This window comes from Montipora foliosa, chromosome 8 (assembly GCF_036669935.1).
Source record: "Montipora foliosa isolate CH-2021 chromosome 8, ASM3666993v2, whole genome shotgun sequence".
NCBI classification, from domain to species: Eukaryota; Metazoa; Cnidaria; class Anthozoa; order Scleractinia; family Acroporidae; genus Montipora; species Montipora foliosa.
The window spans coordinates 45837705-45863125 of NC_090876.1; the positions used below are offsets into that span (position 1 = coordinate 45837705).

The 25421-nt window shown below is 41.1% G+C and overlaps 1 protein-coding gene across 2 annotated transcripts; it reads right to left on the reverse strand.

The window, feature by feature from the left end:
- Positions 1-25315, reverse strand: LOC138013145 (uncharacterized). 2 transcript variants are annotated; one of them, XM_068860140.1, is made up of 10 exons: positions 25257-25315; positions 24927-25006; positions 12686-16742; positions 9436-9564; positions 6927-7039; positions 6581-6648; positions 5663-5805; positions 4765-4893; positions 4060-4171; positions 1-3192 (listed from the first exon to the last, which is right to left on the reverse strand). In XM_068860140.1, the coding sequence occupies exons 3-10, from the start codon at positions 16719-16721 to the stop codon at positions 2742-2744; spliced, it is 5181 nt and encodes a 1726-aa protein (XP_068716241.1). In that variant the 5' UTR covers positions 16722-16742; positions 24927-25006; positions 25257-25315; the 3' UTR covers positions 1-2741. The 2 variants fall into 2 exon arrangements, with proteins under 2 accessions (XP_068716241.1, XP_068716240.1); XM_068860139.1 differs by lacking the exons at positions 24927-25006; positions 25257-25315 and adding an exon at positions 19755-20240.
- Positions 25316-25421: the final 106 nt, after the last annotated feature.

A 25421-nucleotide genomic window follows, 5' to 3' on the forward strand; every position in this document is an offset into this window, starting at 1 on the left:
CGCAGTTACATTTGGTGTTTTTATTGACGATTCAATAAATATTCTACAAAACGTAAGTGTGAATGGAAGCTGGGTTTACGCTGAACCGGTTCAAATACAAAAGAAATCTCAAACGTGACCAAAACTTGTTGGAGTCATCGCATTTACTCTTTCCACGACAGAAAGTGTTGAGACACTTGACATCTGAGAGTGGAAAGACGGCACTTATTTTCTTTGTAACACCGAATCAAAACCATGTCAACCCACCACCAGGAAAATCCTTCTCCCTCAGCACCCAATGTTGTGTTGCTGTTATCTATATCACAAGTGGGTGACACATTCACTTACAACATCGAATTTTTTTTTTTTTACGGGGGACTTTAGAAAAGGGTACCAGGCAAGAGTACATTAGACATGCTGCTAAAATCAAAGTGTCTCAACATCTTTTAGCACGAATTATTATAAAGCGCTAAACCTGCGCTAGCTATAAAGTATATTGTGGTGCCTGAATATACGAGTCTTAAACGAGTGGGAGTTGATAGATATATAAATTGTGTATCACTCTTCCGGGGATAAAAATAGAGTGAACGGGGTGGAAACCGGTTTAGAAAGAAACTGGAAAAATCGTCAAGAGGTGATCACGTCCTCAAGATAACCACAGAAATGGCGATTTTACTTCGTTGGTAGGAAGTAAGCGGCAAAGAAATGTACCAAAACATAAAACGCACGTGCAGAGCCATTAGGACTTTTTAAGATCTACGACGCTGTCATCAACGAGAACGCAACAAACAAAAATGGTTGGGGTCACACTTGAGAGAAACCATGTAACACAAGTGTTGACACTACTCTGGTGTCAACTCTCTGGTGTTTTGAATCCCTAGGGGAACACTGAACAATAGAACTTGATTTAACACTAGTTTTAACTTTCTAATACGACCGTAACCAATATCATTAGTTGTGGTTACACACATTCTCGTCACCAGAGCCTCGCATCGACCCAAGGCTCTGGGAAACTCTATGTAGGAGAACATGCGCCGTAGGGTTCTTGTAGCCAAAAATTGGCTATTTGAACCTTACGGCGCCTGCTCACTCCTCGTGCTAACATGAATTCACCAGTGAGAGTCGCTTTTGATTGTTTTTCACGAAAACCAATGAGAAGACACATTGTTCTCAGGGTTTCCCAGAGCTCCTCTCTACCTCAGTCAGGAGTAGAGCTCTGGGGTCAAGATTGGTTCCCATAGCGCTCTGCGACCTCGAGACCAAAAGAAACGGGGGTGGGGGGAACACAGGGACGAGCATGGCAAGCTGATTTAGAGCCAGAGCTCTTCTCTCCCTTAGTCAAGAGAAGAGCTTTGGGGTAGAGATTGGGAGCAGATAAAGCGTACTTTTCAGTTCAGGAACTGTAATGGGAAGTTCTTTTGTTCTTTTTGATGTAACCATGGAAATAACCCTAGGGCAGTTTCGGTCTAGGGAAAGTGGTTACACACAAAAACGTCCTTGCCCGTGGGCAAACGCTATTTACCCATGGGTAAAAGGGCTAGTGTGACCACAACTATTGCTTTAAAGAGCTAAAACACTCGTGCAGCACGTGCGGCTCGCATTTTAGCACACATTTTTGCGGTACTCCGCATATCAATGACGTGAAATCACCAAATTTGAGGTTTCGACGACAACGCGCGAATACAAATGTAAATATCTCATTTTCTATTTTTACTCAGAAACCGCGCGTACCATTTATTTTTAGCGGGATGCTTAGCCCACATTGTACATGAACGAGATGGAATAATCAGCGAAAAGTTATATTCAGAGGTGACGTCGCTGTCGTAGATCTCAAAGTCCCTATTGTTGGTCCTATTGCTGTCGCTCATATCGACGCGAGGAAAGCGCGCGCGACGATAACCACGCTCGAATAGACTTTCGCGCGCATTCTCCCCTCCCCCCCCCCCCCCTCAAAAATAGGTCGCACAATCTTAAAGCTATTGACCGAATTCAAAAATGGCCGCCAACAAATTATTCTTTGTCTTTGTGTTATTTAGCCTAACTAGCCTCGTTCACACGCGTAAAATTGAAAGAATTTGGGCTGTAAAACGAGGCTAGTTAGGCTAATTAACACAAAGACAAAAGAATAATTTGTTGGCGGCCATTTTTGCATTCGGTCAATGCTTTCTGTCTTCTCCTCCTTTGTCGTCGCGATCGACAAGGGGACAATTTTTGAGAACCTCGGGTTTGAACTCTTGCCAAAGAAAACTTAATTCTCGTTCGTCCCCGGATGTACACTGATCTTTAACGCTGCCGATAGCTGTAACGCTAAAAAGTAATATTATTGTGCGTAACGGAATCCTTTGGATTGCCAGATACGCCCTAACGTGCACTCTGACCGTGCGAAAATTGGGACACAGCCTCTCGCCCCAATATTTTCGCAATCAGAATACGGAAAATTCCGAGGATGGGTACGCCTTGTTATAACCACTCGCCTTGACTTTGTCATGGCCATTCGTGTTACATTAATCGACTATCTACAAACGTATTCGATATTGACTATTCTACGGGCTTGCATTTACATTTCAACTCATTGTGTCTTGGACCTAAAGGAGTTTAAAGAATGAACTAAATTTAAATCGATGTCCATTCGTTTCTGTAAGCTGCAAAAGAAGCAATTAACTATCGCATCAGAACGAAAATCTACCTTCCTAGTTTCGCTTGCTGCCGTGGCTATCGAGAAAAACCTTAAAAACTGGAATAAAAACGCAGGAAAAAACGTCTTACAAACAATGGTCTAAATGTACCGTGTCCGAGCTTTTGATGGATGCAATCGGTAGTTCGGACAGCTTTAAGTCTTTGGCTTCTTCATACGTGTTGTTATTCCAAGCATTTCTCTCCACCGCTAGTTCAAACGGTGTCTTGGTAGCAGGGGGTATTTCTCCCGATATTCTCTTGTTTCTCTCCATAGCTAGCTCGAGCGGTGTTTTATCTCTGGTACTGCTACTAGGCTGAGTTTCGTCTTCTTGCGCAAAGGGTAGAGTGTGCGATCTCTGGTCCAACCCGTGTCCATTTGTCAGCATGTTGGGCCGATTCCCTGTTCCGGATATGGAATTTCCGTCTTTGTCTTTGTAATACACGTCTCCTTTGCGATATGATACTTTGCTAGATTCTCCGCTGTTGCGACTATTGGGCTCAAGTTTGTACACAGCGTCGGTCATCTCCAACGCATACCTGAAATGGTATGGGGGTTATTTGCATCAAAACAGTATCCAATTCACTGAAGTATGTTACAGTCCAGAGTAAAATCTTTTCATTGGAAGGGGAAAAATGTTGCATGCCTTCACTAAGATGACTCTTCTACTCATCAAACAAACGTGCATTCCGTATAAGTCTTCTGTGATTCATAATATATTAGAAAAAACGAGAAAATTTAAACTAGTTTGACTCAGATTTCGCTTTGCAAAAAATACTTTAACCGCTCGATCATCCAAGAAATGAGTTGCTCCGAGTGGATAAGTGCTTTTCTCAAGCTTTTTCGACACACTTTTTAGCTCGTGGAGAGCTACCGGGATGAATGGTGAATCAGGCTGTCAGGCATAAATAATGGAAAATTTGTAATCGATTTCTGATCGTCTCAAGTTCGGCAGGCGCATTCATGCATTCGTTAAATGGTCGTTAAGGCGGCAGGCGCATTCATGCATTCGTAAAACAGAAAAATGTATTACACTGCATTTGTAACCACTCTATATGCTTGATAATTCGCTAAATCACCTCCCTGACGCAATATCTTACTTACTCCACGAGCTTACCACAGGATACCTTTGATTCTTTTTTTTTTTTTTAACGAGATGAAGAACCATAAAATTGACTGATGCTGATTGACCAATAGTCAGCTCCATTGCGTTCCTTGTCCGGCATTTCATTGGTTTCTAAAAAGTATCCTGAATTTTATTTCCTTGGATTCAAGGTTGGCCAACATTATAAAAAAAATCCTTGCAATATCGGATTTTGAGGTAGCGGTAGTTTTACGAGTCGTATTCATTCTCGTACTTCCGCCTTGATTAGGATAAGCAAACTGGAACATTACAATATCCTCACCTTCCCAGAGGCTTGGGCCTCTTAACGATCAAGCAAACAATAATTATGATGATAAGTAGAAGCAAGAAAGCAGCCACAATCACTGTCCACCACATGGTTTTGAGAAATCCTCCTATGGACGAAATTGATACGAATTAGGTTTACTTTACAATCATGTTTCATTGAAAGCAGTGTTAAAAAAGCCAAGGTCGGTATTTTTTAAGGAAGAATAAAGAGCCGGAGCACATGATTAGGAGCGAGCAACGGCTCTTAAAATTCCTGTAACCAATCAATCATTCATTCATTCATTTTTGGTTATGGTAATAGTTTATATACTGCACATATCACATACATTCTCGTGGCGGTTTACAGACCCATAGCAGTTTTAACAATAGGCCTAGGGGCAAACCATTCCCCCCCCCCCCCCCCCCGAGCATCCCATAATGTCTTTCGAAACGATAGAAATCAAAATGGCTGCCGTATCTGCAAAAAGGTCTATTCTCTGAGAGATAGACCATCAACACAAGGGCTCTCGTCAAGTCCCACAGGAACGAGTAAAAAAAAGGCAGCACTTTCTCCTCAGTTATTTTCTAAGACCCTGACTGTTGACCCGACCGGGGTTTTGAACCCCCGAATACCCGCAAGAAATTTTAAACTCCGCTGCTCAACAAAGTAAGCATCCGGTCGTCGGTTTCATTCGCTCGTTCGTTTATTTATCCCACGTACCTTCGCAAGAGATGCCGTCGCCTTCGAAGCCATCATTGCATTTACATTCAAACGATCCTTCCTTGTTGACACACGTAGCGTGATGCCCACAATTGTCTTGGTGGGCCATGCATTCGTCAAAATCTTCGACTAAAAACAAAGAAGAGTCAGTGAACAATTCCATTTCACTACTGTAAATGCAGATCAAACCATAGCTCAAGGAAAGAGAGGAGACTTAGGCGGACGAGGCCAGCCACACCCTCCAAAGAGAAAACCCTTGGCGGTGATTTTAGGGTCGCAAGACTCCGAGTTTGAGCTTTGTCTTCTAGTTACACAAAAGCAGTGTTGGGGTTGCACACAAGCTGAGCTTTAAGTCGCCTGCAAACGAGGGAACATTGCTGCGGAAACATAGTTTCCCGAAATGTTTCCTCGGTGCGCAAACGAGGAAACATTTGCCGAAGAAGCAAAATGCTTCTGAACAACTTCAGAAACATTTCAGCTTCCCAGGAAGCAAATTTTGCTCCCGCAACAAATGTTTCCAGGGGACGCAAACAGGGAAACATTTGCTTCCGCGGCCGCCTTTAAAGCGCATTTGAATGCATTTACTGCTCACAACAATCGCAATGATATGCACGTGCTTCACGGAGGAACGTGCGTGAGCTTGTCGACAACAACGGCGAACTGGAGCGGGTAACTCTTTACTGCTTCGTTTTTCCCAGCGCAGCATTGACGTGAACAAGTGATCACCATCTTCTCTCACCCTTTCAAAACATTCCCGTTGGGCCAACAACACTGCTACCCCAAGACAGGCTGTTCTACTTTGCCTTAGACCGCTGGTCAAAATGTTTTTCAGTTCTTACTACAACTAAGAATCAGACGCCCATACTGTGCACAGTCTACTAAAGGTCTAACCGCTTACCTGCGACTTCGGAAGCGGTTACGTTAAAAGAACCGAGCTTTGAACCATTAACACGGCCTACAAGCGCGTCCCGTATCTCCTGGATTGTTCCGGCAAAGTCTGGACTTGTAAAGATCAGGAAATCCACTATAATACTCCCACTTCTGTCAAAAGCGAAACGTTCAAAAGAGATAGCGTCAGAAAAAAACAACTACGCAGATGTTTTTGTTGTGTGTCAACGTGTTTCCTTGGCCCTAAAAAGCCCCTGAAGGGAGCGGTCAATTAAGTATATATACACTGATGTATGTATGCATGCATGCATACATGCAAAGTGTGCCACATGAAGAGTATGGTGTTTAACACGTTCACTTTGCTGATGAGCCTTATAGGGCTATTCATAGCCGTCACTACTAGGTTGCAAGGTTGGTATTCATCTGTGGCACAATGCCTCCACATTTATCAAGCCGAATAAAGAACCACTCTTCAGTAGAGAAAGGATTAAGCTCGATGCTCACTAAACGACAACTGGAGAAAAGGAGAAAACGAGAGAACAAAAAGACGACAGTTTTTGAGAAGAAACTTCCACCCCTTCCAAAGACAACCTTATATGGGAGACAGGAAATGTTTATAATCAATTTGAGAAAATCAAATTAGAAAATTGTGGGGAAAAAAAACCGTTCTATTTGTACAATAGCAAAAGGGCAACCATAACACGTGATAAGAATTGAGGAAGCATGGTGGCGCCTTGGAAATTCAAAGTTTCAATAACCGATTCTTACAGTCATTTTTTTGTGTGACACAAACGCTTTCTTTGAAAATGATACGAAAAAATTAATAAGAACAATGTTTACTTGGTTCAAAGGGAAGTAGTGGGAGTGGAGGGTCCCTTAAACGTTAATTAAGTGACGGCTGTCCACATTTAAAGGTTATCTCCAGTACCTGAGATCCTTGACCCTGCATCCATAATAGTACTCGCCGACAGAAGATTTCTTTAATTCGTTGGTCACCTAAAAAAAGTCAACGACAGTCTGTTAATGAATGATGTAGTAGCTTCTTGAGAGGAAGAGGTGTAACTCTTATTTGCTTTCTTTTACCAAAAAAAATTGGCCTTCTGAACTGAGAATCAACGCTTGTGGACATCACTGAAGATGGAAACAGATTGGACCCCCACGTCCCTTAGTTCTTTGCGCTCTTCAACGCCCGAATTCTACACAGGATACATTTTACCGTCAAAAGGCCAGAAGAGAAAAGATTTCGGTGGAAACCAATTACATCTACAACTTACCGTTGTTTCAAAAATTTCCTTCATGTCGTAAAAATCTTCCGTTGATCTGTTCCTTAGGGTGAAACTCAGCTCTCTGTTAGAAATGGTCAGAGTGCCGCTGAACGTCTTGCAAGCTTAAAAAATAAACGCACATAGAGGAAGTTAATACGCCGGGACAAAGAAGGCAAGGAAAACGTTGAGATCAATCCAGAAATGAAGTGAAATGAAAAGTGAAAAAAAATTCAGAAAATCCAGAAATAAAGGTTACTGAGTTGCACGTCCAGAGAGGTATATGTCAATAAGTGTCCACTGACGCTTCCCCTCAGTTTCCACACCCAGAAATATGCCCCTAAATTCCCATTAACACTTCACTCCACAAGTGAACACAAAAAGCTATTATAAGCCTACACCATGATAGTGTTGTTGTGCGAACAATTTATTTTGTTTTCGAAACACTTGGGTGCCAATCAGATGAGTGAAAAACACTGATCTCCAAAAAAGATTGAACCAAGCATATATTGCCCGCACTAAAGCACAACTGACAAGATCAAGGCGGCCATCTTGTTGGGACCACCGTGAGACCTCAACCCAAGAGTTCATAGTGAGAGGACAGCAATGTGGCAATGTTGTCAAAACCACCTAAAGCGTTTTTCCGCATAATATCAATGGAGGTTCCGTTTTTCCCAACTTCACTATCTATACGAAGCTTTCGCGTCCCGGGCTTTAATTTTGGCAGGGTGGAAACAATTGGTTACCGGGTGCAGTCTTCCTTTGAGATTAGTGGTTCATGTATGATCTCGGAGCACAGCACCCCAGCCAGATGTACTTATTTTCGCGGGAACTTCATTTCGCGAAAATAGAAAAGGCGTATTTCGCGGGACTTAAATTTAGCGATTTGGCAAAAAAATATATGTTAAAAGAAACTACATTTTGCGAAAATTGACAAAATAATGATTTGCATTAACACAGCCAGTCTCAGTTCGTTTACGTCGAAGTTATGGATACGAAGCACCGAAGATCACCTCTTGTGCATCAAGGATTACAAATCAGTTCCGGACAAAGCTGTTATTGAAATGGACGCTACGACAAGGAACAGAGAAATTAGCAATAAATACAAATAGCTTTTTGTCGCGAGTTACAAGGAGCCAGATAGGAATGAGATTTGACGTCTGTACCAAGGATGTTTTACAGAAACTGTATACAACAAGATTATACTGATTGTGAGGAAGAGAGCTCGAACAACGAAACTGAAATAAGGAAACATGGACGAGATAATCTTACTCTGATTGATGGATCTCATAACAGGGTATCAACTTCGGGGAGTTAATTTTCGCGAAAACTTTTACTCGCGGGTCTTTAAGGGGGATGGCTCTTAACTACCAAACCGTTGCTATGGACCCCGTCAAATAGTCATTTCTCGAATTCCTTTCACTCTACCACTCTACAGTTATCCTTTTTTGCCAAGTGTGTTCTATTTAAAATTCTTTAGTCTGCTTCAACTCACAACCATATTTGGTAAATCACGTGACCAAAACAGTAAATGCCTAAAAACTCAGCGAATTAACTCTTTTCTTCACAAATTTCCAACGCAACAGTATGAGAACATTCTAACACAAATTCTGTAGCATGGGTTTTAAAAGAAATCATAACTCAAAAAATCATCGCGTCGTAAGGCCCTCGTTTGATACACTTTTCAAAATATCAGCTTCTCTTTTTGTCCAAATAGAAATTCCATGCTACAGTTTACGAAAAATGATGCGACGGTTCCCATCCGGTGAAAAAACCGCCGCTTACTTTCGTTTCCTGAGAGCTTTTACCTGCTTTTCACTGAAATTCACGGCTGAGGACTCGGACTAGATCGCATGCGCCTTCTGATTAAAGTGACGTCAGATTTCTAATGAAAAAGTTACTTCAAAGAACCATCCAAGCAACCTTTTTGTAGGGCTCTTGACTAAAAAGCTGCCTTAGCATCCATTCCCTTTCTGTAGTTAAGAAACACCCCCCTTAATCTTTTAAAAATCGCGAAAACTGATGTCCCGTGAAAATTAGTAGGAATAAGTTAAATAGCTGTGAGACGATTCCAACCATACTGCGATTGGACGATCCACTTTCATGGATCTTTCTACGGACGCTTGGAAGTAGATCCTCCACCCGCCAGGTAAAGTCTGCTTACGAGCCATTACGCCGGAGCTTATCCCGGTTTCTGTAGAATGAAGCGACTAGGAGTATTTCTACTCCCCCTGGATGGGATGCCAGTCCAACGCAGGGCTACGCCCAGCAATAAATTCGCCGGTACCCATTGATACACCTGCGTGCAGAGAGGCACCGTGAGAGTAAAGTGCCTTTACTCTCACGGTGCCTCACACCTTTTAAAGCTGATAATATTCTTCATTCTCAATACCCGTCTGATTGACATTTCATTGAAATTGTGAGGAGAATTTACGTACCCGAATCACTGAGTGGAGTCAAAGGCTTAAAATGTTCCTTGATCTAACCGGAAGGTGACTGACAAAAAAATGTAACAACTTACGCTCGCAATTTGAATCGACATCGACTTTAAAATGACCAGGGTCTTTGCACTCGCAGTCGAATCCACCAAGGTAGTTCTGACACAAGCTGTCATCGCCGCATCTCTCTTTAGAGCTACATTCATTCTTATCTGCACATTCCAAAAAAAAGGAAATTAGTTTTTTTTTCAGTGGATGGGGATTGCGGGGCAGTGCTATGCATCATAGGCTAAGCGGCGCACGAAGTGACTTCAAAATCACACTTTGTATACTTGTCATTCTCCGAATAGATGTGTCTTCCAAGATTCATTTCTTTGTTGCTTGTGTCTCCAAAACAACTTAAGACAAAATAATTAATGAATTCCGTTTTTGCGATATCCAGAAAATTAAAGGTCTTCGCAAGTGCAAACAGCCTCGCCTCGACCTGAATTATCCCTGAGATGACAGAAATCTAATTCAGTTACTTATTTTCCTGTTCGGCCCTGCCTTATAATGAGCACAATTACGTCTCGTTCAGTTTGGCTCACTTAATGTGCGTTGTCTGTTGCAAAACGTTACAAAAATGAGGCAGAAAACGAAATATCCAAGCAACCAAACGTTTACAGTTTGTTAAATTTACGTTAAGAATTTATTTACAATCGTGCTTAAATGTGACTGAGGTTAGTTATTTCCAAATTGGCGCGACGCGTCTCGCATTCATCGAAGGTTATCGCAATTAGCCAGTATCAAGAATACCATAATACTCTTTGTTTGTCCCTCCAGAATTTTGCATAAGCATTGTTTCCAGTTTCTCTTGGGACCATTGTAAGTCCTAAGAGAAAATAAAAATACTTATGCAAAATTTTGGAGGGACAAACAAAGAGTAATATGGTATCTTTGATACTAGCTAATTATTGCATATATTAGTATAATTTCATACACTTGAGGTGATTATTACATGATAATCACCTAAGCGTTTTTTCAAAATGGCCGCAAGCCGTTTTGTCGAGTTGACGGACGAAGAAATTAATTGCTTTAAAGAAATTCATATTCTTCAAATAATCACCTATGTAATTAGTATGTGTAATCAAATGGCGACGAGTGAAATTAGGAAATTATTTCCTAATTTCACGAGAAAACCATTTGATTACCTTTTAATGTCGTGGGTTACAAATTACGCTCACAACCGTAATTGTAAAATCGCTCGAGTACTTTATCCAACTGCTCGGGAAGAATCATCTCCAGGTTTTTTTCAAGGCTATTTTCGTCACACCACTTCTCAAAAACTCTCACCCAGTTAATTGTGCTCTTTCACGTATTTAAATTTTCTGCCGCTTCTTTTAATTTCGTCAGTTCTTCAATGGTCACTCTCTTAAATCTAGACGCCATCTTGGCTCTGATCGAGATACAAAAGATGTTACCATGGCAATTTTGTAATTTCACATGTGAAATTATAAATTAACGCTGAAATTTCGCGCCTAAATTAAGGAGTAATTTGTCACCCATGATATTATACTAAAACAATTATTCACCTCAGGCGAGGAGAATATCGGTGAATGAAAACCTCGACTTCGTCTCGGTTTTTCTTCGCCGATATTCACCTCACCTTTGGCGAATAATTAGCAACTTTTCACCAAGGGGCTTCGCGGCTCGGTAAATAGGGACTTTACGATCTACGACGTGGTCGTCAATGACAACGCCACCAAACAACAATATCATTGGTTAAAAGAAGAAAAGTGATCGTGCTGCACGTGCGGCACGCATTTTAGCACAAATCCGTGTGGTACTCTGCACAACAACGACGTGAAATTACCAAATTTCAGGTTTTGAGGACAACGCGAGCGCACAAATGGTAATCTATGATTTAATCTATGATGACGAAATGGTATATGAAATGAATCATATATGAACTGCGGATATGAAATTAAGTGAAGCTATGATCTTCGCAGTTATGAACGCAATTTTTACAATTGCTTAGAGAAGCCTAAAAATTTCAGGACTTCAACGGGGTTTGAACCCGTGACCTCGCGATTCCGGTTCGACGCCACGGGTTCAAACCCAGTTGAAGTCCTGAATTTTTCAGGCTTCTCTACGCAATTGTAAAAATTGCGTTCATAACTGCGAAGATCATAGCTTCACTTGATTAATCTATGATCTAGCCCTAACCCTAGCCCTTTATATATTTTTACTCTGAAACTGCTTGTGCCTATTTATTTTTTAGGACACTTCGCCCACATTGTACGAAGCGAACAAGACGGCCTAACTGCCAAATCGCAAAGTCCCTAATATCCACCACTACCCGCCGACACTGAGGTGAATAGTTGTTTTAGTACATACTAAAACATGCAGTGAGATAACATAACACAAAAAGATGATTTTAAGTTATTTAATCCTGCTAAGATTACAACATTTTCGGGCGCAAATTCCGCGCGAATTGCTCGGAGGTGAATAGTTAACAACTATTCACCGAAGTGGAGGTGGCTAGCGGTGGATATTTACCGAGCCGCGAAGAGGCGAGGTAAATATCCCACGCCAGCCACCGACATTGAGGTGAATAGTTGTTTTAGTATATACTAAAACAGTGAGATAATATACAGCACAAAAAATTAATTTGGATGTTTTCTTCACTTGTCACGGATACAAATCGGGACGCCATTTTTCCCCCAGTTGCTCGGAGGTAAATAGCACAGGATATTTGGAGTTTGACGAGCCAATCAGCGCGCGAGTTCAACGATATCCACTGTTTTCGTATATACTAATTAACAATTATTCCATGAGCGCACGTTGGATATGAGATGGTAAATAGCCAACGAGGCGCGTAGCGCCGAGTTGGCTATAACCAGTCTCATATCCAACAACCTTGTGGTCAGACAGACACAGGCTCGTCACAAAAACATTTCTTACCTTTTCGCGTACTTCTAAACGTCGGAATTTAACCCAGCTGTCCAGAAAAACTTTTTTTTTCCTTTCTTCCGAGAGAAATTTCGCTTTCCGGCGAAAAAACTTTTAGCTTGGCAACACTTAGATCAATCATTTACCATATAAGGTCAAACCAAGGTATATGAGCTGATAACCGAGATTGAGTGAACCAATCAGAGCACGAGAATTGCATTATCCCAGGTTGAAAATTTAATAACAAAGGATATCCGGAGTTTGAGTAGCCATCAGCGCGTGCGTTCAACGCTATCCACTGTTTTAGTATATACTAATTGTTAATTATTGCTCTTATTGATTATGACTGTTTAGTAAGGCAGTTGAACTGCTAACATTTTCTAGCTGTAAACGTCCTGTTACCTGAGCAAGTGACGGCGTTGCCAACTCTTTCAAAGCCTCGTTTACAAGGAGGAAGCGTTGTAGGAGGAATGGTGGGAAGATCTAATGAACTGAAGATGTACTGCACCAATACAGAAAGCGTTTCATTTCCTAGACTCTCCAGTGTTGTTCCTCTGTACCTGGCTACCTCAACCAGGTGATAACTTCTGAGCTTGGCCCTTCCCTGCTCTGTCCAATTGAAAATAAAAGAAACATTCTGGACAGGAACGCTAAGAACTGCATCGATGACAGCGAAAACACTTCGGTTCTTAACACCTGGCAAAGTGAGTCCTTTGGATGCAACAAGGTCTGTAAGCCGAGAATTGATGTAAGCATACTTGGCGTCAATGAACGGTCGAATGGACTCAAAGAACACCGCTTGGTACTGTACCAAGTTCAGGTCAAGTACAGCTGAAGTTGTCGTTTCCAAAAGACGCGACAATCGACCGCGATCCAATTCAAGTGCTAAGGAGGCATTCAAATAAGACTCACGGATTATTGGCTGCACCAAAAGAGGCCATTGTGACGGTATAGTCAGCTTGAATTCGTAACGAGAGGAATTTAACTCCTGCGGCAAAACATAAGGGTCAAACGTTATCACCATATTTAGTTGTAAAAGGGAATTCCAAAGTATGTCCACAACGTCACAGTCAAAGCATATATTGGAAGCGTTTACACCGAACAGATCAGACGCGTAGTTTACCAAACTGGAGCGATAGGTACTCTTATTCTGAGCGTATGAATTTTCGGGAAGACCCAACAGCTGCATTGTTATTTCTCGAAATGACTTTCGGAGCTTCATGTCCTGAGTAGTTTGTGAGTCGGTTAAATCCGCGACATCGTTAAGACTCACCGCCCCCAAAATGGGCCAATCGGCTAACGAAGCATTTACAGCCCACGCAATCTTGGGCCATGGTAACTTGAATAGGTCTTCGAACAGTAGCAACAAACTCGCGGAGTCGTTAACATAGAGGCCAAATTTGCTGGTCCATTCTTCAACAGTTATGGAAGATGCCGCAGCTACCGCTGATATATTTGTACACGACGTGTCGTTGTTGTATCCCAGTAAAGATACAATAATGTCGAAGGGCTTTTTCTGAAACAAACTGTCTTTAGACAAACCACAAAGACTAGGAAGTTCCGCAAAGGTGTAGTTGCTTAACACATCAATTGCGATAGAGCTGAAATTATACAAAATAACAACTTCGTCCTTTGTAACGTTTACTCTGTGTTCAATAAATGCCAAAACTGTTTCATCATTCAACGACGACACTGCTATTCCGATTTCAGTTACAACCAGACGCACAGACTTTTCTCTAAGGGCCATTTTTCCTTTCAAAAGTCTAGTTACCACACCATTCCATTTGTCTTTCAGCTGAGCAAGTGTGAAATTTTGAAGACCATCGGGAGTTGCTTGCATCAGTTTTGCAAAATCGTGCAGCGACACTCCCAGCTGATGTTGACCACTCCTAATTATCTCTGCTTTTACATACGGTATCATTTCTGGCCACTCGGTTGGCGAAAGCTTTTCAACATCACCGGGTTTCACATCCAAGGAAACAGCTATCGAATTAAGAGATACGTTAAATTTCTCAACAAGGTAGTACTTGATCATGAGTCTAAACAATTCTATTGGAGGAAGAGCCCGATAGGCTGGTTCTCTTTTTGAACTCAACTGAATAAGCTCATCTTCAGTGGTTTTAAAAAGATTGTAAAGAATATCCTGTACTTTTAAACGAAGACCAGCGTTGCCATCTGCCTGCAGTTGAACTGACTCTTTGAATATTTGCAAGAGTGTTGCTGATTGGTAGTTTCCAGAGGTAACTAATCCCTTGTATGAATCTTCATTTAGAACAAACAGTACTGTCCAATCCTCAGCTTTCAAATCAAAGGCCCACACGTTTAGTCGCCAAGGAAGACTTGTTGTCTCATCCACGAGAATCACATGTGATTCGTTGGAATTGGAAAAGAGGCTAAACTCTGTCTGCAACAAAGACATGTTCTTTACGCGAGCTGCAAGGTAAAACCTCGTGCTTTTGCAGTTGGCAGGAGTCCCTTTATTTCCAACTAATTCTGCTGTAATGTTAAAAAATGTTCTACCTTTGATACCAGACGTATTCAAAGCACAATAAAGTGGTAGCTGGCCAATTCGTAACGATCCAAGGATGAATATTTCGTCTTCACTGAAGCCGTAAAAGCGTTTGAGCTCACTTGAGTTGTAACCACTTGCCGCTAACCCCAAGGAGAGCACCGTAGAGTCCAGGTAGTCTTGCTCAGAAACAGAATTTTGAGATAAATACAAGTCTATTGGATCAGTCTCAAACCTCCTTTTGTTTTCTTTAGCTTCCCGGATTTGAGTCCTTATGAGATCTTTCAATTTGGAGATGGAAGGTTCGACCAATGAGATGCCCAGTAGCTGAAGCATGTCCTCGATCGACATTTGAAGATTGGCAGCCTCGGATTTTAATACGGAGTCAATGATGGCAGAGATAACATTCAACCATTCTTGCCTTGGCAAATTGAAGAGTTCATCTTTGGAAACTTGCATTGTGCCAACAATATCATTTAAATTTAACCCAAAGTAAGAAATCGTCGCATTCACGAAGCTTTCAAATAACCACGGGGCTGAAGCATTGATAAGTGAGGCCTCCAGCGCTTTAGTCAAATTGGCAACGTCAGTCAACGTCAAATTGAAATTGTTTTCCAGAAGATCTCGGATGAACAAACGATGAGCTTCTGTTCTGCGGATCAGTGTGCCACTTGCTCGCGTTCTGAAAACAAGCTCCACTGCTTCATTTACAGTATCATTCTCCAACGATTCCAGTGAATAACCAGAGATGTCGGCTAGTTGTGACAACGTCACTGAATCCACAAACTCCCAATCAGGTAAAGATGCATCCACTGCAAGGTAAACTTCACGCCACGTGAGATTGGATACCGTAGTTAGCATTTCCAGCACAGTTGTGGTCTGAGGGTTGATAACGGATGCAAACGACGAAATAGATTTCCCTTTGATGGAAATCAACACAGGACATGGTGGAACCGCAATGTGCGATGATCCAACAATTGTCCGCGATACTTCAGGCAAGGTAAGGTCCTTGATGGATTCAAAGGAAACACCACAAAGGAGAAAGATTTGATAAAAGGTTATTTTCCCAATGGCTTTGACTTGCTCGGTTGTGAGATTGTATAAAATACCAAATTCTCCGATAGATAGCGTTAAATTCTCATGTTGCTGCAAAATCTCCCACACTGAAACGTCGTCGTGGGACCTTCCGGGAATGATGCCTGAAGAGTTGATGAGATGCGAAGTTGTGTTCGTGTCAAGAATCGCCTTTTTACGGATGAACGGAAAAACGAGATCCTCAAATCTGCTCAAACTAGCGTTGAGGAGGTCTGCAGTGGAAATGTCCACCAGCTTGGCCAAATAGTTCACTGAAGGAAGTTCGAGCAGCCTGGTGAATGAAGAGGAACTCTCTTCGATCACCGCGTGTACAAGTGCTGTCCAGTTGGCAGGATCGAATGAGGTCCACAAGTCTGTCACTTGGATACCCAACGTAGAAGCTACAGAATTTAGATCGAAGCGGAATTTGTGGCTGACAATCTTCAGAAGTTCTTCTTGCATATATGCTGCCGTCTTCGCTGCGACAAAAAGAGGTCTGCTTAAGGAGGGATCGGCTTCATTAAAGGATATATTGTAGGACCAGGAGTAATCGAGGTCCGTCAAGTCAGAAGGATCGAAGAGGAGAGGTTGTATTATTCCAGAAGCTTCAGTCTGTATGAAGTCAATGGTTTGTCCATAAGTATGTATAAGAGTCCATCCTTTGTTAATCCTGACATGCTCAGAAGTCACTTTTAAGTGCTTAAGCTCATCCCCGAAATTGGTCGGAAATAGCGATTTCATAGGCATATACAGAAAAGGTAGTAAAAACTGTCCAAGGGTCGGCACAGGAGAAAACAGGAAAAGAAAGAGAACAACCTCGAGAACAGCTTTCCGTGGGAGCGTCCTTTGGGTCATTTTGACTTGAACTCCTTGAATCTGAAAATAATGAAGAAATGAAAATGAGGAAACTGTTGATATGTTAGTAAGGCTAGGAGTACGCCCACATTGCATGCCTATTTATGTAGTTCGACCATGTGCTCGATGTGAGATGGCGACTGTTTATTAAACCGTTTGTTTGCGTTCAATCCTCGCCTGAATTCTATACTTTAACGGAGCAAATCAACAGGAACTGAATGCAAAATGAACCGAATTATGCCTGGAAAAATTGCTAACCTATAAAAGCAAACCAACGAAGAAATAACGATAAACAAGACTCAGGCAACAGACTGCGGTTGGCGGAACCAAAGAAACTTAAACCTGTTGTATTAATATAGAGCGGGTTTCAAATGAGTGTCGTAAAACCAAAACCAAAGTAATTACTTTGGCCAATCAAAAAGGACGGAGACAATCCGTTAACCCAATCAAAACTCGAAGTAATTACACGTAACCGACACAAAGCGCGGGAAAATGTGCACGCTCGAGCCACGATTGGTTTTGGTTTCACTTCTGATCGGTTGAAAAAATGGCGCGAGAACTTTGAAAGAATCAATGAGTGAAGTAATGCAAAACCAAAGCAATTCGCTAATTACTTTCGACACTCAATTGAAAACCGCTCTATTTAAAGGGAACCTCCACTTCAAAATGAAATAAAATAATCTTAAACCACAGGACATAATGGTAGGGTAGTTTCATGGTAGTATTACCGATAGGCAGATAGTTTATTTTCTCTATCAATATGCCCACCATGCCCTCATGATTTCAAAAAATTACCACATTCAGTGTGGAAACAATGGAAAAAAAGAGATACATTGAATATACAGTATCTAGTAGCATTATCAAATTGGACTTTAAATAATACACAAGACATGGGGATTTATGTGTATAAATGATGGACACAACTGCGATATTTACCCACGAAGGGTGATACAGATCCAAATTTGACAAAAAACACTTTGTCGGTTCTATAAATAAACACAATGTGACATTACTTCTGCTCAAAATATTAGTGAATTTTCCAAAAGATGTTTTTTTCAAAATTCTCCTATTTTAAAGCTAACAATGACGAACTTGTCACGGTAGATAGCAGATAGAGGGATGCACGGCAGTAGACGTGCCATAACGATGAAGGCAAAGTCTTATTTGTGGACCGAAACGTATCCTCTTTAAACAGACACGAACGAGTAGTAGAAGAAATAAAGACGTTATCCCCGCGATAGATTTAATAGACTAACAGAAATATTTTAGCAGCGGTCTGCGCTGGATAAATAAATTTATGGACTCAGTAGAAAACAATTCCCGCCCCGTCTTACCCTTTTGAGGCCCGTAAAATGGAAAAAATGAAGTCTTGGCAGCAGGTGTACTCATCCAATACATAGTAAAGTTGCGTTAAAATTATGAAATAGCCTTCAAGGCTTGCGTACATAAAAATTCAAATTACTCCCCATATTTACTGCAGTTGAAAGTTGAGAGCTAGCATGTATGAGGTTTGCTGCGTTATCAGCGAGATACAGAAGAGTCAGCGGATTGGTAGTTATGAATATTATGAATCGATAACAGAAGTATTCCAATAAACGTTATGTTTTGATACTTATTTTTATGTTAGAGGGTCAAACAATTTTATAATAATTATTGGGAAGAGATTCGAAAGTTCTTAAACACAAAAAAGTTAGCGATACGGAATCCTGCTAAAATGAATTTACCAGCCACTATATTTCTGCTGGAAGAATGGAAAATATTTGAAGCATCCACGCGATGAAAATTACAGTTAAAATACATCTTTCTGGAATTGTCCGGCGCAAAAAAAACCGCAAGTCCGCTTTCTTTCTTCCATTCTAAGATACTTTGGCAACGATAAACAAAGAAATTGCAGCTAACGCTAAGTACTTCACTTTTCAGTCAACAACGAGAAAACAAACTATTCGCCTTAAGTGCAAAAGCAACAGCATAACTGTATCCTATTTATGTATTATATTAAATTATTTACCAGAGAACAGACACAAAAAACTATACTACGATCACGTTCTGCGCATACTCGCAAACTAGAAACCATCTTGGTTTATCGCCGTGTAAAGTCGAAAGTTTAAAGTTTGTTTGTGTTCTTGAAATGGTAGAAAATAAACATTACACTATCATAGGCCGGTCTTGAAAAACAAATCGCCGTGGGGCAAATGACGATGCACCATTGCCTTGGTACCGAAGATGACAAACTGACTTTCATTAAACGCATAAAAGGTCAAAGTCTTGTTCAGGCACCTGTAGGGCACGCTTTCCAATCACCGCTTAAGTCTCCTTAACCAAGCGAAAATTCAATGTGAAGAGATCACATTCGACACGCCTCACTGAGAATACTAAGTTCAGAAAACAACAGAAAAATTCGAATTAACACGCTGTGAAAGCGCGCTGAAGCTTCGCCCGGCAGAATAGAATGGCTAGCGCGCGATTTCATGTGCCAAATCAATGATCTCTTCTTCATCACGAACGAAATAAATCATCGGCAAACTCGATACAAAGATGTCAATTAACAGGTGACAAAAAGAAATAACAGTGGACTCGACTTGGCGATTATCTAAACTAGCGAATCGGTTGCTTTAAAACACTCCAAAATTTCTGATGCCTGCAATTATTTTGCCACCAATTTGGCTTAATTATCTTTCCCGTACCAAACCCAAAACAATTAATTACGTTGAAACAGAACGGCCACCAATAACCGCAACCCGTTCAAATTGAAGCACATGCCCTACAGTAACTTATCGCAAGCCGTTTTGTGTCCAAATCAAGCGTTTTTAATTCCTTAAACAGAGCCTTACCTAACGTTTGCTTCGAGGCTCAGTTGGTGTGCTTTCGGTCTGGAGAAGCTGTTAGCTTATACATGTTAGTTTCGATAATTTGTGGCGCTGGATGGCAATACAGTTAGTGACCGTGTAAAACGTGTCTCAACTTCTCAAATTACTCTTAGTTCAGACAATGGTAAAAAAAAGGGGAGACGACTTAACTGCAAGAACTATATACCTGAATATAAGCAAGTTGATCTGCTCGAGTCCAACGTTGGTCAAGAAATATGCGCGGCTGTGCGAAAGTCCGAGAGCACCAGGAGAATTCAGGTTTTTTCCCAAGAATAAGCTTTGAGCATGAAATTAAAAGAGGTGTAAAAAATACGAGAAACCGGCAATGGTTTCTTTGGTTCCAAAGTGAAATGTAGCTTCGTACGTAAGAAAGATAGGAACCTCCTCTTTCTGAATAACCAACATGGGCGGCTGGTAAAGGTTAATGACGCGACAGAAGTTAAATTTGCATATCATCTTGTTTTAGATTATGCCCACCAGGAAACCAATCTTCCACATACATGATGAACAACAAATCACAAAGGCTCAAAAGGGCTTTTTTGAAAAAAGATGAACAAAAAACCTTGTATCACTTGTGCCCCCTAGCACCAGTCAAATCGTGCCAATTTAAACTCACTTCATCACAAAACACCATTTTTCCTTAACAGTCTTACTGCATTTGCGATCGCTGTTGTTGGGAGATTTAAATTTTATGCAGTGTCATTCAAATTCAGACGATAAAACAAACGTCCGCGCACAGATCAAAATTGAAACTTGTGTGTTCACTGAACCAGTCGGATAAATGCATGTAAATTTTTCGTATCGTTGTTTTTTTTTTAGACAAAAGAAGACATAAATATTGCTCTTTGTTAAGATTCCATTCTTTTAGCAAAAAAAATTACCATGATCTGTAAGGACTCTCACAGCTTCAGTTGGTTTGAAAATAAACTGAGCGAAGAAAAAAGACTCCATTAAGTTTGTCAACATTGTAAATACGGACCTGAAGACCTGCTACCTCGAAACAAAAGCGCTTAATTAATGACCAAAACAAGGGGCACGCACATGAATTGCAAAGTTTGAACATTTCTTGCTCCTCCTCGGCAACTCTGCAAAGTGGCATAAACAAATTTCAAGTTTTATAGGAAATGTGTGCAAACAATGGCGATTTCGATTTTCTTTATTAGTTTAACAACGAATTGGAATAATAAAGAAATCGTTTGATAAAGACAAGCTTTCCATTCTTAAAATTACGTTTCGGTTGCGTCTCCGTTAGCTAAGTCTGAAAGTCTTGATTCCCATGAACACGGACCGAGTTAATAGACTTCGACTTCAGCCAAACTGTTAAATTATGCAGCAGTTTCGCTTAACTTGAGACTGACTGACATAAGTTCGTTTAAGAACAACTTAACAGCTGAACGACTTTAACTGTTTTGGCCGGTTTGTTTTCCACAAGGCTCTTCGGCAACGTAAGAAGCTTCCAAGCTAAATTTACATCCACTAGAACTTTCTATACATCTCCGAACAATGCACAAAACTAAAATTTGCCCCAGGCGACATGCTTCCGTAATGCTTCCCATTCTTTTGGTAATCCGGCTCTTGATTATGCACAATCCCAAATAATTGAGCATGACAAAGAATGACACACGGTCGGCCTTCAGCCAAGATTAACGCGATCAAACACAGGCTAACCAACTTCACTACGGGAAAGCGTTCTTAAGTGGCATTTTTTCGGGAAGCTTTCGAGACACGAGACAACAAAATTAAGGACGGCGCCTACTTGTTATTGCGCATACGTTCTGCGCATCTCGAGATACTTGGGTTTCATGTGGGTGGTTCCCGACATTGTGCGGTTTAAAACTATGCGGAGAAAGCGGAAATTATAGCAAGTGCTAAGGTAACCATGCAATATTTCAGAGATAATTAAGTTTCAATTTGGAAAAGAACGCCAAACACAGCTTAGTATTTTAAAGCTTCTTACAAATATTGTTGATGAATTATCCTTGAAAAATGAGTGCTTTTTGGATTTCAATAACACTTGTTAAGATAAGCTTTTCCCGCATATTCATAAACCGCGCAAAGATACCTTTGAATTAGTAGGAACCGTCCTTAACGACAGGGAACAAAATACAAAGCAAAAGGTAACCCGTCCACACTAGAAATTTTTATATGACAATTTTCACGTGACAAATGAATTTGCCCTTATCGATGGAAAACAAATATTCGCCGAATTTTAACTCATATTGGAGTGGGTCAGAAGTCACCTTGGTCGGACACACTGCAGAATTCACCGAACAGAGGTAGTACCTTTATAATCGGTCGTGACGAAAGAGGCTTGAGTTCCATAATTCGGCTAGATTTGCGAGATATTAGGTGATTCCATGAACCCATTACCCGGAGCCTCCATCTTCTATATTAGGGAGCTTACGAAACGAGGACGACGACGGCTACGAGGACTTCATTTAAAAATACGAGTTCGTGTTATTCATATCAATACAAAACTATTTCATGTCGTTTCGCCTTAAAAATGTGTAGTAACTGCCGAGGAATTAAACTGATATGAGTGGGTTGGAAGCGTAGGAAGAGAATTAAAAATTCATCGTCTTGTGTTAAAGTCCTCCACAGAACCTTGATGACGGCAAAGAAATGTACCAAAATGTAAAACGCACGTGCAGAGCGTGCAGTGCCATTGTTTTTGCTCACTAAACCTATTGTTTTGTAGCGTCGTCGTTGCCGTCGGCGTCGTCGTTTCGTAAGCTCCCTATTAACCCTCTGAGACAACCCTGTCCCGTATCTTTTTTTATTTTTAGAAGCAACTCCGAGGAGTCTTATGGCAATGTGTCCGTAATATGTCATAAAATGTTATCTGTCGTTTTTTTTTCTTTGATCCCTAGTCCCATTTTCTCACGCCAGAAAAAAATTTCTATGTCTTCCGTCTCTGTGTTGCTGTTTGTTGATCAGCATCTTGGATAATCAGTTGTGCTTGATCCAATGAATGAATTCGAACAAAAGCAGAGCGCGAAGGGATTCCTTTCTGAGCTGGGGCACTGCATATAGAGATGACGTTCCCGCAGCCAGTCTCTTTTGGCATACAGCCGGGTCGAGAACGGAAAAGACGATGGTTAAGAAAGGTCTTACCTAGCAAGGCAGATATCAACATCTAACACCATCGGCGCTGTATAATCAATCTCGGTTACAGCTGAGGTTCTCTGGGAGGTAGGGAGGATGATGTCGATCGTCTTAAAACAGAAAATACTGTATGAATGACATCACGAGCATGCCGAATTATTGCAGTAGTGAACTCTAAAACTGCTGAAAATGCAACACGCAGGAGCCCATTACCTGGAGTCTCCATACGTAATATACCCTTGAGTAACCCCTGTCCTATATCTTTTTATTTTTAGAACTGCTATATCTTTTAATCTTTGAAATACCTTCGTGTTTCGGGTGTGCTGCACGTGATTTAATCAGTGGCCGAAAATAGGTCTCTCATGATTGGCTACTGTGAAAACACCCCCGAAAACTCCCTGGGAGTTGCTTCTAACAATAAAAGATACAGGACAGGGTTGAATGAGAGGGTTAATATAGAAGATGGAGGCTCAGGGTAATAGCTTCTTGGACCAAAGCACGCAGTTTTGAAGCTCTGCAAAAACATTGAGTCTTGAGAGAATAATAAAACAAGTATTTGATTCGGCTTTTAAAGATGTAAAAACGAATGAATAAAAGGTGGGATATGAACATAAGTGTTACCACAAATGCAAATATCGCTCACGCAGAGAACGCGAACGCAACAAAAGGAAGATATGCAGGCGCAGTCCAGGTCTTTTTTTTTAACAGAGGCCGACAAGGCTATCATCATCGTGGTTTCAACTTTGTCTGAAGTACAATGGTTTCTCCGTTTAAATAGCACGGGTAAAACTTCAAGGCTTAACGCGCATGCTCAGTACGTAAAACTGAGCATGCGCGTAAAGCTTGCACTTGAACTCGAGGGATGTTATCATACCATATTCAGCCTCATTCAATAATTGTTAAATCTCGCAAATGTTATCGTGTTTTCAGATCAAAATCCCGAGAACCCAAACGAAAGGTGTCGGAAGTACTTTCCTGTTTCAACTAAATTTTATTTAAAAATAACCGAGTTTTGAGAGAGAAAGGATTAAGTAGAAATCTTCATGGATCGCCTGTAAAATGAAAAGAGAATACAACAATACATTACAGGTAGAACACTAAGAAAACAAATTAACAAAACCAGTAACACCGAGAAAGTCGTGGAAAATGAGAATCCGAAATCCGTGCAAAATGAAAAGTGAAACTTTAACCTTGAAATCGCAGTCTTCCTCAAGGTACGTGTACCCTAAATTAAGCATACATTTATGGGTTAAAAACGGTGATTTTGTCCATGTGGAGAAGAAAGTATAAGGGGGCAGAGACTTTCGGCCTTCCTCGTCACTCAAGATTCCTCCCACAACATCGCTCTACACCGCACGGCGCCCAGACGTCTGTGCTTATTCATGGTCACATTTGCTACCCAGGGCCGAATTGTCCAAATCTCGACTAGCTACAACGCGGAAAAACAGCGATGATGATTCATCCATCAACCCAGAATCTGCGCTTTGCCAAAGCGATAAGTAATACTAGGCGATAGGCGATCTTTGTTTACAATGTTCGTCTCATTGGCATATGCCCATGCATTTTCTAATCGACCACCACAGAAAACCAACTCCGTATATTAAAAGACAATTTTACGATTAGCGATCTTTAAAAAAGTGAGCCAAGTTTTCCGGATAATCATTGAAGACTGCTGGTTCAAAAGTTCTAAATTTTACAAAGAATGTATGGATTCATTTAAGGATTTTGCTAAACGATTCAACTGATCTATCAGTTTGTGATGGTAATATAATGCTGATTTCATACACATGTATCAAAACAAGGGATTATAACTGGAGAGATGATCAAGTTTAACAAGTCAATTTGTTTGTACCACGATGCCTCTATAAACAAACTCGTACATGTACGTTAATGCCACAAATTGTAAACAAGGACGTCAGGCATGATTCCCCTCTTCACTGTTTAAGGCGAGTCCAAGAAATAAGCCTTATAATACATAAACAGTTGTTTTGATTCATAGAAAAGTAAAAGCTGCGCTTAGCCCCGCTTTCAAAAAGAGGCTGACGTCAGTGTTTGGCTTTCAATCACGTGATCAGCCGCCATGTTTTTTAAAAACCGACACAAACGAAAACCTTTTGCATACGAAGACAGTCCAATTCCCGGTCAATTACGTTGGAAAACAAGCATGACCGCGCGAGATCACAAGTAAATCAAGGTTTCTCGTGAGTCTGTTGCTTTAAATCGCAAAACAAACCTATGGTGTTCCATCCACAGCTCTTGTTTCCTGTGAACATCTGCGTGGTCTATGCGAGATGCATCGCCAAAATATGGAAGCTGATGTAAAAAAAAATATTCAAGAATGCATGTAATTAAACTGGAATCTGTGGTAGTCTTGTATTTCATACTCTACACTACACCATTGTGACTACTCATCTCTCGGCAATAGAACAAAAAATCTCCGTGACAAAGTGAGATGAAACTGATATAATTTTTACAGGAACCATAGCACTATAACATGTGGGTTGCCAGGAGATTATCGGCGACAAACATCAATTCGAGCAATCGACAACTCTTGTCATCTCACCTTGTACACAAATCTTTGAGTTCCTCTCTGCCTGTGTCCCAGGCCCCCACCGAGTCTCCTTGGAAGCCAAGATGGTGTCGTCCCAGCTCGCACGCGATCAACAAGTATCTGATAAACGGAACGGAAAATTCAAACAATGGGTCCCCAAGTGCCAGCCGGTGCAAA

Coding starts and splice junctions, on each gene's coding strand:
- LOC138013145 (XM_068860140.1), bottom strand. CDS start 16,721: ATGACCCAAAGGACGCTCCCACGGAAAGCTGTTCTCGAGGTTGTTCTC. Junction 9,565..12,685: donor CAACGCCGTCACTTGCTCAG/GTAACAGGACGT, acceptor TGGAATGTGCAG/ATAAGAATGAATGTAGCTCT. Junction 7,040..9,435: donor TGTCGATTCAAATTGCGAGC/GTAAGTTGTTAC, acceptor TTATTTTTTAAG/CTTGCAAGACGTTCAGCGGC.